Source organism: Plodia interpunctella, chromosome 16 (genome assembly GCF_027563975.2).
Source record: "Plodia interpunctella isolate USDA-ARS_2022_Savannah chromosome 16, ilPloInte3.2, whole genome shotgun sequence".
NCBI lineage: Eukaryota > Metazoa > Arthropoda > Insecta > Lepidoptera > Pyralidae > Plodia > Plodia interpunctella.
In genome coordinates, this window is record NC_071309.1 from 10,014,411 (window position 1) to 10,031,259 (window position 16,849).

The 16,849-nt window shown below is 50.7% G+C and overlaps 1 protein-coding gene across 1 annotated transcript; it reads right to left on the reverse strand.

Annotated features, from left to right (window-relative positions):
* Nucleotides 1-9,620: 9,620 nt before the first annotated feature.
* LOC128676533 (uncharacterized) lies at nt 9,621-15,909 on the reverse strand. Its single transcript, XM_053756685.2, has one exon. The coding sequence runs from the start codon at nt 15,907-15,909 to the stop codon at nt 9,814-9,816; it is 6,096 nt and encodes a 2,031-aa protein (XP_053612660.1). The 3' UTR covers nt 9,621-9,813.
* Between the last annotated feature and the right edge of the window lie 940 nt (nt 15,910-16,849).

Consider the following 16,849-nt stretch of genomic DNA (forward strand, 5'->3'; position numbering starts at 1 on the left):
GCTTGAGGTCTGGATCAGGTCAAATTCGTCGATTTTATTGCGTAGACACGCCGTGACGTAGTCATGGCGTGTCTTGCCAAATATAGGGCACTCTCTTAGAAGGTGTGGTATATCTTGGGCTGTAGTGCCATCGCAAGGGCATTTGTCGTCATCGATGATTTTAAATTTGGAGAGGTAAGCTTTGTGGAATCCGTGGCCAGTTAGAATCTGAGTGAGAGAGAAGGAAATTTTGAAGGCGCTTAGAGCGGAAGGGATGTGACAGATTAGCGGGAAGAAGGTTTTGGTGGTGGCTCCCTGTGTGGTCGACTGGTACTCCGCCTGCCAAGCCTGTAGCGTTTTCGCTTTCAGGAGTCGCTTGGCGTGGGACAGTGGGAAGAAATTGACCTCGGACGCGGTCTTTTTGGAGGCCGCCGCTTTGGCTGCCGCGTCCGCGATCTCGTTTCCCACTATCCCGACGTGAGCCTTCGTCCACACGAAGTCCACCATCTGGTTCCTGGACCGCAGCAAAAACAGGTCCTTGTGAATGCGATTCACAAGGTGGTCTGTGTTGCTACGGTCCTGGATAGCCTTTAGAGCGGAGAGAGAATCTGTGAATATTTTTGCCAAGGAGTGGTTCCGAGCGCGAAGCCACTCCAAGGCTTGGGCTATAGCGTATAGTTCGGCCATAAATACTGTTGAGGTTCGGCACAGTTTGAATTTTCTGGTCACGGATCCCCCCGGCAGTCCCTCCATGATGACGACAAATGCCGACCCCGTATCACCGTTTTCGTGTTTGCTCCCATCCGTGAAGACATTGGGTGCCTCCGGGTTCATCAGGTAATCAGTTTCCTCCTGCGTGGTCGCCGTATCGTAGTCTATAGTGACCCGCTTGGCTGGGTGCAGGAGGTCCCTGATCCCGACGCGTCTGTACAGACCAATGTCCTCAGGGAGGGAGCCCAACGTGCCAGATTGTTTGATAAGGTGTGTCTCGCGCGCCTCCTCCACCACAAGGTGTAGCGGCGGGAACCGCGCGAGCGCATCCGCGGCGACGGCGGAAATCGTGTGGAATCCTCGAATCGCCCTAATAGCAAACGCTCTTTGGAACGAACGGAGGGCTCTGCGAACCGAACAGAACCTTGTGGCCGTTCCCCAGATTCCCGCCGCATAAGTTATTATGGGTGTTATCACTTGCCTATATATGCATTCTACATTTTCCGGATGTATTCCCCAAGTGGGTCTAACAAATTTGCACAAATTTTTGAAAATTTTCGTAGCTTTTCCTATAATGTATTTAGAGTGTTGGATGAAGTTTAGTTTATTGTCAATGATTACGCCAAGAAGTTTAATTTGGGTTGTTAGAGGTATACGGACATTGTTCATTTCTATTTCAGCTGTTAGGGTTTGTGTTGTGAATGATATGCATTGTGTCTTTTCCGGTGCAAATCGCAGTTTTACTCTATCTCCCCAAGAGTATATCTCACGAAGACAGGTGTTGGTAGTGCGCTCTACCTCCTCTCTCGACTTTCCCTCGACTATGAGAAGCACGTCGTCGGCAAAGGCTTGTATGTGGGCATTGTCCGGTAGCAGCATGGATAGAAGTTCGTCTAATATTAAATTCCAAAAGACTGGGCCGCAAGCGGATCCCTGGACGCAACCCTTGGTCAGCGATTTGGACGACGCGCTCTCCCCATAATCCAGGGTGACCCTCCTGTCGGCGAAGTAACTTTGGATGAGTTTATATAGATTTCTGGGGCATCGTATGTGGTGTAATCGCTGGAATAAGGCAGGCCACCAGGCGTTGTCGAAAGCGGCCTTTATATCGAGAGATATCGCTATGACCTGTCGCTTTTTCTCTTTGGCCGTTTTTACAATTTTCAGGGCCCGCTCAAGCGCGTCCACCGTCGATGTTTGGGGTCTGAAGCCGAATTGGGTTTTGTTCAGAGATTCCTCTTGTTCCGATTTATGCTCTAGCCTTTTGATGATCAGTTTTTCCAGGATTTTCCCGAAAACTGCAATGAGTCCGATCGGGCGGTACGAGCTGAGTTGTTCTGCCGGTTTATTTGGCTTTGGGATTATTTTAACCACCGCCTGTTTCCATTTTTTGGGGAAGTAGCCTAATTCCAGACTTCTGTTGTAAAGTTCCGTGAAGAATTGGGGAATGGCGTCAAAGGCTTGTGCGCAGATGTCTGAGGTTAGATGGTCGGCTCCGGGGGCTTTTTTGGGATTGGTGTGGCTTAGGCACTCCCTTATCTCGTCGGTGGTGAAGAGTATGTCGTCTGGTGTGTTAGGTGGGTTTCTTGTGGAGTCTCGTAGGTGTTGCTGGCGTGCTGTCAGATCGGGAGTGTCGTCAGGATAGAAGTGGTTTAGCAGTGCGGTTGCGGTGTCGTTGGTGTTGTCAGTGTAGGTTTTGTCGATTTTTAGGGTTTGTGGTGGTTTCCTTAGGGGTGCATCCTTTATGAGGCGGTTTGTGACAGCCCAGACGTCCTCTTTCCCCTGCGCGTCGCAGAACTGTCTGAAATGTTCGGTGGATTGTTTTGAGATGGCTTTGGCGTAATTTCGCTTTGCTTCTGTGTATTCTCTGATGATGTTGTCGAGTGGTTTGTTGGCCTTTTTCAGGTTGTGGAGACGATGGTGTAGTCGGATGCAGTCTTTCTTTTGGGATTCCAGCTCTTCTGACCACCATGGGTTGAAATATTTAGGTTTTTGCTTTCTGTGGAAGACTCTGTTACAGACGTTTTGTATGGCTGTGGTTAGTTGATTTACTGTTTGGTCTAGGTCGGTTTCGGTGAGGGTGGAGAAGTCTGTGTGGGTGACAAGATGTTCGGTGGCTGATTGTATTTGTGTGCGGAAGTCTGTCCAGTCTGCTCTGTAAGTGGAGTATTTGAAGGTGGTCGATTTAGCAGATTTTCCTATGTTGTGATTTGGGGTTATTTTGAACGTGATCCCGTTATGGTCGGATGAAGGGCAGATCGCGCGGTCCACAAGCCAGTCCTCCAGCCTGTCTATTAGGTTCTGTGACGCATATGTGACATCCACTATTGACGAGCAGAGGTTGCCGTGTCTTATGGCCTCAAACGTGGGCTCATTGCCGGTATTGCAAACAGCCATATCGTTTGAGGCCATAAGTGTGCAAATTTCCTCCCCCCGATCATTGTCCTGTGTCTCCCCCCACTCCCGGTGGCTGCCGTTGACATCGCCGCCCACTATCCGCAGCGAGGATCTGGTAGTCCTTAGGAAATGGTCTAGCTTGTGTATCGTGGAGTGTTTGTCTATGTCGGGTTCGACGTAAATGGAGACTACGTTTAAAGATTTTGGTCCTAGTTTGACACGGACGACGGCCAGATTCGCTGAGGACAGCTGCGTGACCCCGACCGCAGCCACAGTGGCTTTGGTCACCACGCACGCCTTGACGCGGGAGCCGTTGGGAAACTGGAATACGTTCATGTCTGGGGGAGGCCTCATCTCGAGGTGAGGGCCTACATATGGTTCTGAGATGAGAGCAATGTCAGAGTTGCTGTTGCGAAAGTTGATGAAGAATTCTTGTTGCGCTATGTAGCAGCGGTTGAGGTTGCATTGTGTTAACTCTATTCGTTTAATAACCATAGTCGGTGGAGTCGCTAAGGGCTGTCATGGCTTTGATGATTTTAGGGCACTTTTTGGAGTCAAGGGCAGAGTGACCGGTGGATTTGTCGTTTGACCGTTTGCAATTGAAGCAGTTTAGTTGTGATGCATCTGATTTGTGAGCGCAGTTTGAGATGTGGTGGGCCGAGGAGCCACAGTGCGCGCACGGATAGAATTCCGCCGAGCACTTATTGCCGGTGTGGCCGAATTGGAGGCATTTGCGGCACTGCACGAATCGACTGAAGTCCTCGACGTGCACGCGCTGGTGCTCCACATTGGCCCGGCCCGCCTCGACTAGCATTCGACGGACAGCTGGCGCAACTTCTAAAACAGCATTGTAGAGCTTCTCGTTCCGATTCTTCAGTGCGAAGCAGAAGCGAATGTCTGCGGCGCTCACTTGGTTCTGTCCGCTCACCACCTCCACCAGCTCTTCCTTTCGTAGTTGGGTGTTAATGCCCTTCAAGATGATAAGCGGTTTCCGAAGTTTGCTTTCCTCGGCAACCACCCCGGGGAGCTTGTTTACTTTCGCCATGACGTCATCCCGCTGCGCCACGGTTTCGAAGTCAACCTTCACCATATTATTGCGCAGAGGGCGCACGTTGGTGGGGGCGAAAGTGGTGTCCCTAAACCTGACATTCTTACGCCACTCGTCAAGGACGTCAGGCCGTCGGGCCCCGGTCTCTTTGGCCTTGATGACCAGCGAAGGGAGGGTGCGCTTAGGTGGTGGGGGAGGTGGCGGCGGGGGGGTGCGTTTGGGTGGCGGGGGTGTTGAAGCAACAGCCGCGAAGGACCTCAGGGCTGGAGCCGGAGGTGACGCGAGGACGGGCGCTTGGGCCTTGAACTCGTCCCGGATACTCTCCCTGATTGCCAGAAGGATAGTATCCGAGACGGGCTTGGGGAGCTCCGTCTGCTGCGCCTTCTCCACCGAGCCCATGATGCCCCTCGCGAGCTCTTGGATGCGCTTTTTGTTTGCGCTGGTGACGCTCTTGCCCTCACTTATTTTGGTGATAATTTCTTTGGCCGCTTCTATGATGTTGGATAGAGCAGCTTGGAGGTGAGTATCCGGGGTTGAGGTGGGTGCGGCGGGTGCTGCGGGTGCGACGGGTGCGGCGGGTGCGACGGGTGCGACGGGTGCGGGTACGACGAGTGTGACGGGTGTCGCAGTGGATGGAACTTGGGTGGGGGGTGAATACAATAAAGGTGGAGTAGGTGTGACTGGGGGCGAAAGCGATTCCCAGTGGTCCGGGACGGCCATTACAGTCACGTCATGGTCAATCGACCTGGGTGACGCTTGGCTGCTGGGAGGGGGTGAAAGCGAGATTCTCCCCCTAGATGGAGATGGGGGAGGCGTGCGCAGATCCTGGCTAGGGGATGATTCCCGGATTGAAGCCAGCCTAGAGGAGGCGCGCGGGGAAAGAGAATGCGAACGTCCCGCTCTGGAGGTAGAGGGTTGCGGTGAGGGGCTTTGCTGTGTTATAATGTCCGTAGGAGTCTCGGAGATGCGGGTGAGGTTCCTGCGGTTCCTGTCTGGGGGGCGAGTATTGGCCGCCTTACGCGGTGGTGAATGGGCTAGGACCATGTTGTCTTGGATCGGAGAAGTGTTTAGAAGAAAGTATGAAAAAAAAATTTAGTATGTCGTCAATGAAAGCGAAAACAGAGGAAGCGAGTGAGAGCAGCTGGAGGGAGATTTACTGGAAGTGGTATTTTTCCGAAGTAGAGGACGGGTAGAACTAGCAAAGTAATCCTAGACTATTGTTATTAAGGGAGCTGTTAATTTAGGTGACAATTTTTGGCCCTAGGTGGCGGTAAAAGCGAAGTAGATCTGGCTATGGGGTGTCCCAAGTGAATTCCCTTTTACAACCTGAACACAATTGGGCGGGTGTGGTGGGCGAAAATTTCAAAAATGGGTGGTCCTATCGAGACGTGTGAGGCGTCAAAAGATGCGCCTCCGTTAGCCTGATAAGATGGTGTAACAAGCTAGCGAGGGTCCGATAGAAAAAATTTGGAAAAAAGGGGAAAAAGTGTGATTTTATTAAAATTTGTATGAAAAATTTCTATGTTACAGGTGAGAATGCAAGAAAACTGCAACGGAATGCGACGAAACTTCACAGGGAGCCGGGAGACAGGTAAGTAAACAGAACTACAAACAAAGACGATCAAGGGATAGCGAGAAAAAATTTTAGAGAGTTATATGAGTGTTAGCGCCTAAGTATGGCGTTCACGGAAACTAAATGAATTTTTTAAAGAGAAATTATGGAGAAATCTGCACTGAAAACACTTGTTATATTGAAGGATACACGAGATGCACTAAAGAGAAAATTCACTGGGATGTAGGGGAACAAATAGGTATATATGGTTAGGTTAGGTTAGGTTAGGTTAGGTTAGGTTAGGTTAGGTTAGGTTAGGTTAGGTTAGGTTAGGTTAGGTTAGGTTAGGTTAGGTTAGGTTAGGTTAGGTTAGGTTAGGTTAGGTTAGGTTAGGTTAGGTTAGGTTAGGTTAGGTTAGGTTAGGTTAGGTTAGGTTAGGTTAGGTTAGGTTAGGTTAGGTTAGGTTAGGTTAGGTTAGGTTAGGTTAGGTTAGGTTAGGTTAGGTTAGGTTAGGTTAGGTTAGGTTAGGTTAGGTTAGGTTAGGTTAGGTTAGGTTAGGTTAGGTTAGGTTAGGTTAGGTTAGGTTAGGTTAGGTTAGGTTAGGTTAGGTTAGGTTAGGTTAGGTTAGGTTAGGTTAGGTTAGGTTAGGTTAGGTTAGGTTAGGTTAGGTTAGGTTAGGTTAGGTTAGGTTAGGTTAGGTTAGGTTAGGTTGCGGAGGTGGGAGGCAGACCTGGCGCGGGCAACGTACGGTGTACGCACAGTGGAGGCCCTGCGCCAGGTCCTGGAGAGATGGATGTTGAGGCGGCGCAAGCCTCTCACCTTCCGCATGACGCAGGTGCTCACCGGGCATGGCTGCTTCGGTGAGTACTTGCACCGCGTGGCCCAGCGGGAGACCGAGCCGGTCTGCCACGATTGTGGCGAGGCTCGGGACACTGCTCAACATGTTCTAGAGCAGTGTCCCAGGTGGAGTCGGCAGCGCCACGATCTGGTGGCAGTGCTCGGTGGAGTGGATCTGTCGCTCCCGAGTGTCGTCAATGCGATGCTCGGGAGTGACGGAGCCTGGGCGGCAGTGGCCTCCTTCTGTGAGACTGTTATGTCACAGAGGGAGGCCGAGGAAAGGAACCGCGAGGACCACCCCCTCGCGGAGCCGATCCGCAGAAGGCGGACGGGGGTGCGACGCAGGCGCTACCTTGCGCGCCTGCAGGCGCCCCCCTAAATCGGTGGGACTAGTCCCACCCGACGGCAGGGGTCCACCAGGTGTCGGTGGGCCCCTGAGAATGGTGAGTCCGGTCTCTGGCGAAAGAGACCGGCCAGTCGCTGAGGCGTCTTGTGTTAGATAGATCCGAGGCGCCTCCCTGTAAAGCGGCCGATGGCACCCGCAGGGGTTTAGTGGGTAGTCTGGGCTGGATAGCGGCCCAGGAGTCCCACACTCAGTGCGTAAATGCATTCCCCTGCGAAAACAAAAAAAAAAAAAAAAAAAAAAAAAAAAAAAAAAAAAAAAAAAAAAAAAAAAACAAAAAAAAAAAAAAAAAAAAAAAAGGTTAGGTTAGGTTAGGTTAGGTTAGGTTAGGTTAGGTTAGGTTAGGTTAGGTTAGGTTAGGTTAGGTTAGGTTAGGTTAGGTTAGGTTAGGTTAGGTTAGGTTAGGTTAGGTTAGGTTAGGTTAGGTTAGGTTAGGTTAGGTTAGGTTAGGTTAGGTTAGGTTAGGTTAGGTTAGGTTAGGTTAGGTTAGGTTAGGTTAGGTTAGGTTAGGTTAGGTTAGGTTAGGTTAGGTTAGGTTAGGTTAGGTTAGGTTAGGTTAGGTTAGGTTAGGTTAGGTTAGGTTAGGTTAGGTTAGGTTAGGTTAGGTTAGGTTAGGTTAGGTTAGGTTAGGTTAGGTTAGGTTAGGTTAGGTTAGGTTAGGTTAGGTTAGGTTAGGTTAGGTTAGGTTAGGTTAGGTTAGGTTAGGTTAGGTTAGGTTAGGTTAGGTTAGGTTAGGTTAGGTTAGGTTAGGTTAGGTTAGGTTAGGTTAGGTTAGGTTAGGTTAGGTTAGGTTAGGTTAGGTTAGGTTAGGTTAGGTTAGGTTAGGTTAGGTTAGGTTAGGTTAGGTTAGGTTAGGTTACCCGAAGCATGGCATTGTACGGGGCACCAATCTGGGCAGATAGGCTCTCCAAAGCCAACGTGGCCCAGCTGCGGAGGCCACAGAGAGTGGTGGCCAATCGCATAGCTCGGGCCTACGTAACGGTGGCATGGGCGGCGGCGTGTGCACTGGCTGGCACCCCACCGTGGGATATGGACGCTAAGGTTCAGGCGGAAGTATATTGGGAGCGGGCAAGGAGGCGAGCTGTGGGGGAAAGGCCCGCCCCAAGAGAATTAAGGAGTGTCCGTCAGTTGGCCGTAGACAGGTTGAAAGAGCGATGGCGAGTAGAGCTGGAAAACTCCCCGTATGGTGTTCGAACCATCGGGGCGCTCCTCCCATCGCTCGAGGAATGGATGGAAAGAACGTACGGCCAACTGACGTACAGGATGACGCAGGTGATGACCGGACACGGGTGCTTCGGTCATTACCTGCACAGAATAGGAAAGGAGGAAACCCCGGTCTGTCATGAGTGTGGGGAGCCGGATGACACGGCCCAACACACTCTGGCAGACTGCGGGAAATGGACCGAGGAGAGGGTGGCCCTAGCAGTGGCCCTAGGAGGAGGAGGCCTGGATCTCTCGCTGCACAACGTCATCAGCAAGATGTTGAGCGGCGAGGGACGCTGGGATGCAGTATACTCCTTCTGCGAAACGGTAATGTCGCAGAAGGAGGCTGCTGAAAGGGAGCGCGAGGCACGAGCGCATGCCCCTCCCCATCGGCGAGGACGAAGAGGCAGGCGGCGGGCACAATATGCCCGTCGTCTGCTAGGATAGTGCCGTGAGGCAACGCCGGGGGGCGTCGTGGTAGAATGTTCGCGATCCCATGGCGCCCCCAATAACGGCCGGTGCGGAAACGCCGCAGGGGGGTTTAGTGGGTAGTCCGGGCTAGGCCTGGGAGTCCCACACTCCCCGGGAACAGTGTCCCCGGGGGCCGGTGCCTAAATGCATTCCCCCCTGCGAAAACAAAAAAAAAAAAAAAAAAAAAAAAAAAAAAAAAAAAGGTTAGGTTAGGTTAGGTTAGGTTAGGTTAGGTTAGGTTAGGTTAGGTTAGGTTAGGTTAGGTTAGGTTAGGTTAGGTTAGGTTAGGTTAGGTTAGGTTAGGTTAGGTTAGGTTAGGTTAGGTTAGGTTAGGTTAGGTTAGGTTAGGTTAGGTTAGGTTAGGTTAGGTTAGGTTAGGTTAGGTTAGGTTAGGTTAGGTTAGGTTAGGTTAGGTTAGGTTAGGTTAGGTTAGGTTAGGTTAGGTTAGGTTAGGTTAGGTTAGGTTAGGTTAGGTTAGGTTAGGTTAGGTTTTTTTTTTTTTTTTTTTTTTTTTTAAATAAATTTTTCAGCTACGGCGCGTGGCCTGTACCTTTTTTAATTTAATGAATGTTTTAAGTTTAGAAAATTTTGTTGAAACATCCAATTCGCTCCGCGAATTTTCGTCTTAATAACTAAATACCATTGGCGGTTACAAAATACTAAATACAATTAACTAACTCTAACTCTACGAACAGAACCTCAGAATGGAGCAGACCAGGACCCCCTGGCAGCACCCGTTCACGAGTTGACGCATGGGTCAGCCATCGCAAAGCTCAACCATATTGGAGGGAACCTCACGACCCGGCCCACGACGCCGCCGCCAGATTGACCATTTTCGTGAGCATGACGTACTCCATTTTGTAGTTCTGTCCATTGTCGTCTTTTTTTTTTTTTTTTTTTTTTTTTTTTTTTTTTTTTTTTTTTTTTTTTTTTTCTTATTGCTACTTAAGTTAATTTGTTTTTTTTTTTGTCAGGCTTATTTTTTTTTTTGTGTCATTTTTTTTTTTTTTTTTGTGTCATGTTTTTTTTTTTTTTTTTTTTTTTTTTTTTTTTTTTTTTTTTTTTTTTTTTTTTTTTTTTTTTATTTTATTTATTAAAGAGTATTACTACTTACTGGCTAAAGTTATTCTTTTTTTTTTTTTTTTGTCATGTCCGAGATGTCGCCAACGGTCCCGCCGAAGGCTGTTGTCTTTTCAGGGGGGGGTGTCACTTTCAGGCCTCCTCCAGCTCCGCTTCGGATGCGAGGATGTTGTCCCGAGTCTTGTCGTCACCATGCCAAATCGCCATTTTCAGGTTGTAGTCCCGGATGGAAGCGTCAGTTGCTCTCTCTGCACGTTGAATAAAACGAGCTACTGCGTCGTTCTTTTTATTATCCACGTAGTACACACAGGTCTTCGTGTGTCTAGAGATTGCAACTACCGCGTGTGGGACACTCTGGGGCAGCTTGGAGTTTTTGGTTGTTGTACGTACGATGATCACTGTATCAAACGTGCGGCCCTGGGCTTCATGAATAGTAAGGGTGCAGGAACCCGAGTTGGCTCCATATCCTTGGCTGATTAGGAGCTCCTTCTCAGCCTGGGTATGGGTCAGATACAACGTATCTTCCAACTTCGGGATATTAGCCCCTCTATATTCTTTCAGTGTCAGGGAGCGCGTAAGATTCTTGGCCGAGTAAATGCCGCTGTAGATTTCACTAAGGGCATACGCCACGTCCTGTGGGTTTCTGTACGTACACAACAACTCCTTCGTGACTGTCGTGACTTTGTGGGGTCTGCAGTACTTCAGAGGGAACAGGTTGTGTCGGTCGATGTAGGGTAGCTGGTTGTGGTCTCCAATCAACAAGGTCTCGCTGGCTCCTGTGATCTTTGTAGCCATCACTATGGATCCGAAATGATTCATTAGGGCTTCGTCCACCACAAGACGGGTGCACGTTTCGCCCTTCATCATCCCGTTTACCAACAGTGAGGCCATGGTCCGAACTCGCCGTTTGGCTCGTTCTTCCCCGACCTTTGGTGTCAGTTTGTCCCTGAGATCTTTGACTGCTTCCCTAGTGGCGGTCACTATGAGGTCGCTCTCGATGTTGACGTGAGCGACTACCCATGTGGTTTTACCGCATCCGGGCACCCCGTTCACCCATGTGAAAGCTGTGGTCGCCAAGCATTCCAGTCGGGTGCTATCTGTCAGGTTCCCGAAGATGGTGTTAGCCATCTCAAGAATTCTGTCTTCTAGCATCACTCTGGTGCACTTGGCAATCACAACCTTCGGGTCACTGGGGGGACATATTGGCCGGATGAGGTCCCTCTCTCCCGGCTGGCTCTTTTCGAGTTCTATGAAGCCTTCCGTTGCGCAGTATGCCGCCATATACTCCCCGCACACGCTACCGTGTATAACACGTTGTGTGTCTAGGTCGTAAATTGCGGCCTCCGCTTCTTCCAGTTTCACTTCGAGCGACTTGACGTTGCCACGTTTGTAAGTCTGCAGTATCGCACTGCAGATGTCCGCGTTGACTTTCCTTGTGGCAGCCGTTATCGCTAAGAACTCTCGAAGAGCGTTCTCCATGTGTGCCAGCTGATCGTTCGCTGGCTTCAGCCGAGGGGGGGTCACAAGCCCCATATCCGCTCTGGTTCGCTGGGTGATCTGCGTAACCTCTTGGCGGGATATGGATGGGGCTGTGAATTTTTCCACTGCCGTTTCCAGTTGAACCGTTCCTCTGAGTTTTCTCATCTTCTCTTTTACCGGGCTTACGATAGCTTGGGCCATTCGGTTTAGGAGTGTGGCAACCGTGGACTTCTTCCTATCTTTGTCCTGGTCGGTGCCTTTCTGCTTCGACTGGCGACTCTCCTCTTCGAGCGCTTGTTGCAGCCTCTCCGATCCGCTGATATCCCGAACTTGGTTCAGGGATCCCCCGCGGCTCGTAGTGGCTTCGCTTCCACCCTGGTCACGTCTCAAGAGAAACCCGAGGTCTTGACCTCTGTTCTCATATACCACTACCTCATGATGTTTTGAGGCTTCAAGGGCGCCCAGATGATCTCTTGTTTCGCCCGTGTGGTGAGACACTGCCATGGCATCCACGCTTAGCACTCTAGGAATGGGAGTATCCCCCAGAACACAGCCCCCTATCGACGTTAGCACGCTGCAGACCTTCTGAAAAGCCGTAGAGATGTCATCAGTGGCGAAAAGTGCGATGGTTTTGTTCTTCCTCCGCACCATTCGACACCGCTGATCCCCCACGGAGACCGTAGGTAAGGCGTCGTAAACTTTACGGCGCATGGTCGTTTTGCTTGTGCTTCCGTTCAACAGGAGTCCGAGTCCCGGTGAGATATAGATGTTAGTCTTCGCCCTGTCGTTGCAGAAGGCCACTCCCACTCGTTCCGAGTTGTTGTTCATGAACATGGCAACTCCTCGGACCCGCAGCCTGGGCTTCCCCGCTTCTCCGGCTTTTAAGAGTGTGGACAACTGATCTTGGTTGTCTGATGAGTACTGCTGCACCTGTGTGTTGATGGTGTCGGTGCGTGTGGTGTTAGTGTCGGTGTTAGTGGAGTTGGTGTCGGTGTTGATGTTAGTGTTGGTGGATGGTTGCGCCTCTGCAGTCTTATTGCGTTTTGTCGCAATGGCCGCTACTTCCTCGATGTAGTTGAGGAAGTGACTCCTTGTTGACTTATTTTGCAGCAGATCTCCCAACACTTCCCGCCTCAACTTTGTGTCGCAGATACACTCCAGGTTGTAACGGGCAGTCTGAAACCTGGGGCAGTCGAGTAATATGTGCCATACCGATTCGCTGACATTCGGGTCACACTCACATCCGGGACTGTCTCTCAACATGAACCGGTGCAGGTATTCTCCGAAGCCGCCATGTCCCGTCAGGATTTGTACGTGCAGGTGATTTAGATTCGTTCCTCGCACGAAACTGTAAGCTTTGCTTACATTGGGGAAGAACGTTCTTGTGACCGCACCTTGGGAGGCAGTATCGAATCTATCCTGCCATCTGGCTATAGATTCCTCCCTTATCTTCCTTCTGACGTATGACAGCGGAACTTCTGCGTAATCGGGTGAAGAGGTCTCTTTCGAGGCTCCTTCTTTGGCAAGCTCATCCGCCCTTTCGTTTCCCGCCGTTCCCACGTGAGCTCTGAGCCAGAACAAACGGACCTCCCTCCCTCGCGACCGCATCTCAGCAATGCTCTCCTTTATGGCCTTTGCCAGAGGATGGGTTAGCCGAGTGCTGCACAACAGATCCAGCGACGATCTTGAGTCGCTCAGGATGTTGATTGCTGCATCTTCGCTTTCCAACGCTCCGGACACTGCCCTGTGGAGTGCATAGATCTCAGACTGGAATACGGTGCACGTGGAGTCCAGGCTGAAGACTTGGCTGTGTGTCTCCTTGCCATCTTCCCACCATGTAAGTGCCGCTCCCACCCTGCCTTCCATTTTACTTCCATCGGTGTAAACCTGTGGGCCAGTAATCTGGAGTGCAGTTTGGGTGGCATCTGTCATGTCCTCGAGCAGAGTGTACTCTAGTTGGAGTTTAGTGGCCGGGTGTGGTAAATCTTTGGCTTTTACAATCTCCTCGAGTTTACGATCTGGTGGTAGGAAGTCGACGGAGAGCCCCTTCTTCGCCTCGTAAAGGGATGCCACTTCCTGGATTCTCAGGTCCAGCGGTAGGATTCCTGCAAGGATTAGCGCTGCAGGCAGAGACGTTGTTCTGTACGCCTTGCAGATCCTTTGCGCGAAACCCCTCTGGAGTGTATCTAGCGCTTTCCTGTTGGTTAGGTTTTCAGACGCTTTTGCCCATGCGCAGGCCCCATAGGTCGCAATAGGTTCTATTACTGCGACGTATAGTGTCCTGATAATTTCTCCATTAAGTCCCCAGGTGACTCTTGCTGCGCATATCAGCTGTTTATATATGCTGGCCGCTTTGGTGCAGATGTTTCGCACGTGCGAGTTGAAGTTGAGCCACCTGTCTATGGTCAGTCCTAGGAGTTTGATCTCGTCTACCAGAGATAGGGTTGTTCCGGACATGGTGATTTGGGGAGGAGTGTACTTCAGTTTTTTTGTTAGCAACATGACTTGCGTCTTGTGTGCTGCGAAGTTTAACTTGTTCTCTCTACCCCATTCTACCGTCCGCTCCAATATTCTGTTGACGCGATCCTCCATTCCATCTATGGACTCTCCGGAGAATACCAGGACCCCATCATCTGCGAAGGCCTGACAGTAGACTTCCTCGGACGATAATCTTTGCAGGAGGGGATCCAATATGATGTTCCAGAAAGTAGGGCCTCCAATGGAGCCCTGCACACATCCCTTGGTTGTTTCCCGCTCGCTGGTTTCGCCTGCATAATTAACGATTATCTTTCTGTCTTTGAGGTATGAGTCCACCATCAGGTACAGATTTCTGGGGCAACGTCTGATCCTTAGTTGGTTCATCAGAGCCGGCCACCACGCGTTGTCGAAGGCCCCCTCTATGTCCAGCGACACTATCAACACGGATCTTCCCGCTTCCTTTTCCGCGTTGACGTGCTTCAGCAGGTCATACAGGGCGTCCTCGGTTCCGCGCTGCGGCAAGAAACCGTACTGCCTTGGGCTGAGGGTTGGGAGTAGGTGCCATTGTAGTCTTCTCACAAAAAGTTTCTCTAACGTTTTTCCCAGGACGGACAACAGTCCGATGGGGCGATAGGATTTGGGGCTGGTGTAATCTTCTTTGCCCGGTTTGTTGAGAATGACTACATGGGCGATCTTCCACTGTCTCGGAAAGTAAGAAATGGCTAGGCATTTGTTGGCAATTGCCATGAATACTTCCCTTGAGCAGCGAATCGCTCTGGCACAAATGTCCGAGGTGAACCCGTCCGGTCCCGGTGCCTTTTTGGGGTTTTGCTCTTGCAGCACAGCCTCCAATTCGGCCTCGGTGAACGGTGGGTCGTCCTCTTTCAATTCTCCCAAACGCTTTTGAGGTGTTTCTTGCACAATTTTTCGGAGTTGAGTGTGATACGGGGTATCGGTTACCACCGCGTCCTCAGGGTAGAAGGTGTTCGCCAGTAGATCGGCAGATTGCTTGGGGTCCAACGTCTTTCCATCCGGTCCCCTTAGAAGTGGTTCTTCTTTCCTTCCTGATGTTTTCCTGAGGACACGGTAGATTCCGTCCCACATACTCTCTCTCTCCTGCTTTGTGCAGAACTCCTTCCAGCTTCGAGTTTGGGCCTCTGCTGATTGCTTGGCGTATAACGCCTTGGCCTCATTATACTCTTGCAGTACGTGTTCCTTCCGGTGCGGGGCAGCGTTTTTAATCCTTTTCTTTTTACGAACGAGGTCCCTTTTTAGGTGTTCTATTTCTTCCGTCCACCAGGGAAGGGGGGTACCTTGGCGCCTTCTGCCTATCTTAGGGATCGCGCTTTCGCACGCTTCCCGAATAGCTGTTATGTAGGCTTCTGTAAGGATCTCCATTTCCTCTCCGGTCACTATCTCTCCTACTCTGGCAGGTGTTATGTCCCTTTCCGCAAGCAAAGACAGGAGTGTTTCGTCGAACGCTAACCAGTTTGCCTTTTTGGTGTTGTACACTCTAGTGGTGGGGGCTGCTGCGTGTTGCAACCGCACTCCTAACTCTAGTGTGTACGTGATGGCGTTGTGGTCTGATGTAATGAGCGTCCTGTCGACTTTCCAGTTCCTGATCTTTCCCAACAGTGAAGAACTACACGCAGTCACGTCAACTATGCTGGTGCATAGAACGTTTCTCCGCCAGACTTCGAAGGTCGGTGTGTTTCCGGTGTTGAGGATGTGGTAATCCATTTCGTTGATGAAGGCGTTGTATTCCGTCCCTCTCTCGTTCTCGGATTCGCTGCCCCACCAGTGGCTCCAGGCATTCACGTCTCCCGCTAACAAGGTGTTTGGCGTGTTAAGCGATTTGCATGTCGCCTTGGTTCGCTCAATGTAGGGACCTATGTCGGCCGCTCCGTCAAAGTATACAGAGACTACTCCAAGCCTGAAGCTGCCTGCTTCCAGCACCACTGCAGATTCCGTTTCGGTCACCAGCTGAGGATCGTGTATGATCCTGAACTGGTCACCGAAAACTATTATCGCTGCTTTAACTGGGTTCCGGCTGCTGATGTTTGAGGAGCACTGGATTACTCTAGTGCCGGGGTACTGCTTTACTCTGCCGCTGGATCCAGTATATGGTTCCTGCACCAGTGCAATAGCAATACCTTTCTCTTCTGCTACTTTTAGTAGCTCGGCTGTGGCGATCTTGGAGTGCTGGAGATTGATTTGCACAATCCCCAGTTTTGTCCCTGCTCCTTCTCCAGAGGTACCAGGTCCGTTCATCTGGCTGCCCTTAGCAATACGCTATCTTAGAACGCGCTAATCTGTCCCACACTAAGCGCTCTGGGCACTCTTCGCTGAATGCCATGTGGGGGAAGATGTCGTGTGCCTTGGCGTCCTTGCAGTTTTTGCACTTTGGAGGCCTTTCCTCCTGCCTGGTTCTGCACTCCTGCCAGGAGTGGGCGCCGCCGCAGTAATTGCAATACTGCGCCGACTCCCGGCAGAGTGCTTTAGGATGTCCGAACCCTAGGCATTTGGCGCACTGCACGAGGGGGGATTGATCCTCTACATCTCTCCTGTGTATTGCAATATGGATCTTTCCCTCCTCAAGCATGCGCTTGTGGAGTAAGGGTGCAACCTCGAATACTGCGTGGCACTGTAGCGGGTTCCTTGCTCGCTTTCGGTACCTTAATCGGATGTGTTGTTGGTCGCCAGGAAGTTTTTCAAACAGTTTCCTGTTTTGGGCCTTAATGTGCTCGACCATCTCCTCATCCTTCAGGTACGCCATGATGTTATTCACCTTGATTAGGGGGTTTTGTGGCTTTGCCTCCTGAACTTTCAGGGATGCGTTTTTTTTAATTTGGGACTGCAATTTCCTGGCGTCCTCTTTATCCTCACAGCTCAGCAGGATCTTGCTGTTCCTCGCCTTCCTTACCCTGTCCACTATGACGCCGGTATTTTTAAAGTCCAGCGTCTGTGTGATTATCTCCAGCACTTTCTCTCCCGTATTGGTTGGGTCCGTGCTAGAGATTATCAGTGTGTGGTTGGGGTTCTTTTGTGGCTTTGGTGTTTTAGCCACGGCGGCATAGTCTCTTGCTTGCTGTTTGGGCATTGGAGGAGCCGTTGGGATTGCAGCGTTTTTAACTGAGGAGTTGTACCACTCCATAGTTTTTCGGCTGTTTGTGGCTATCTCCGACACCTCCGCCCTTATCGGGTTTAGCAT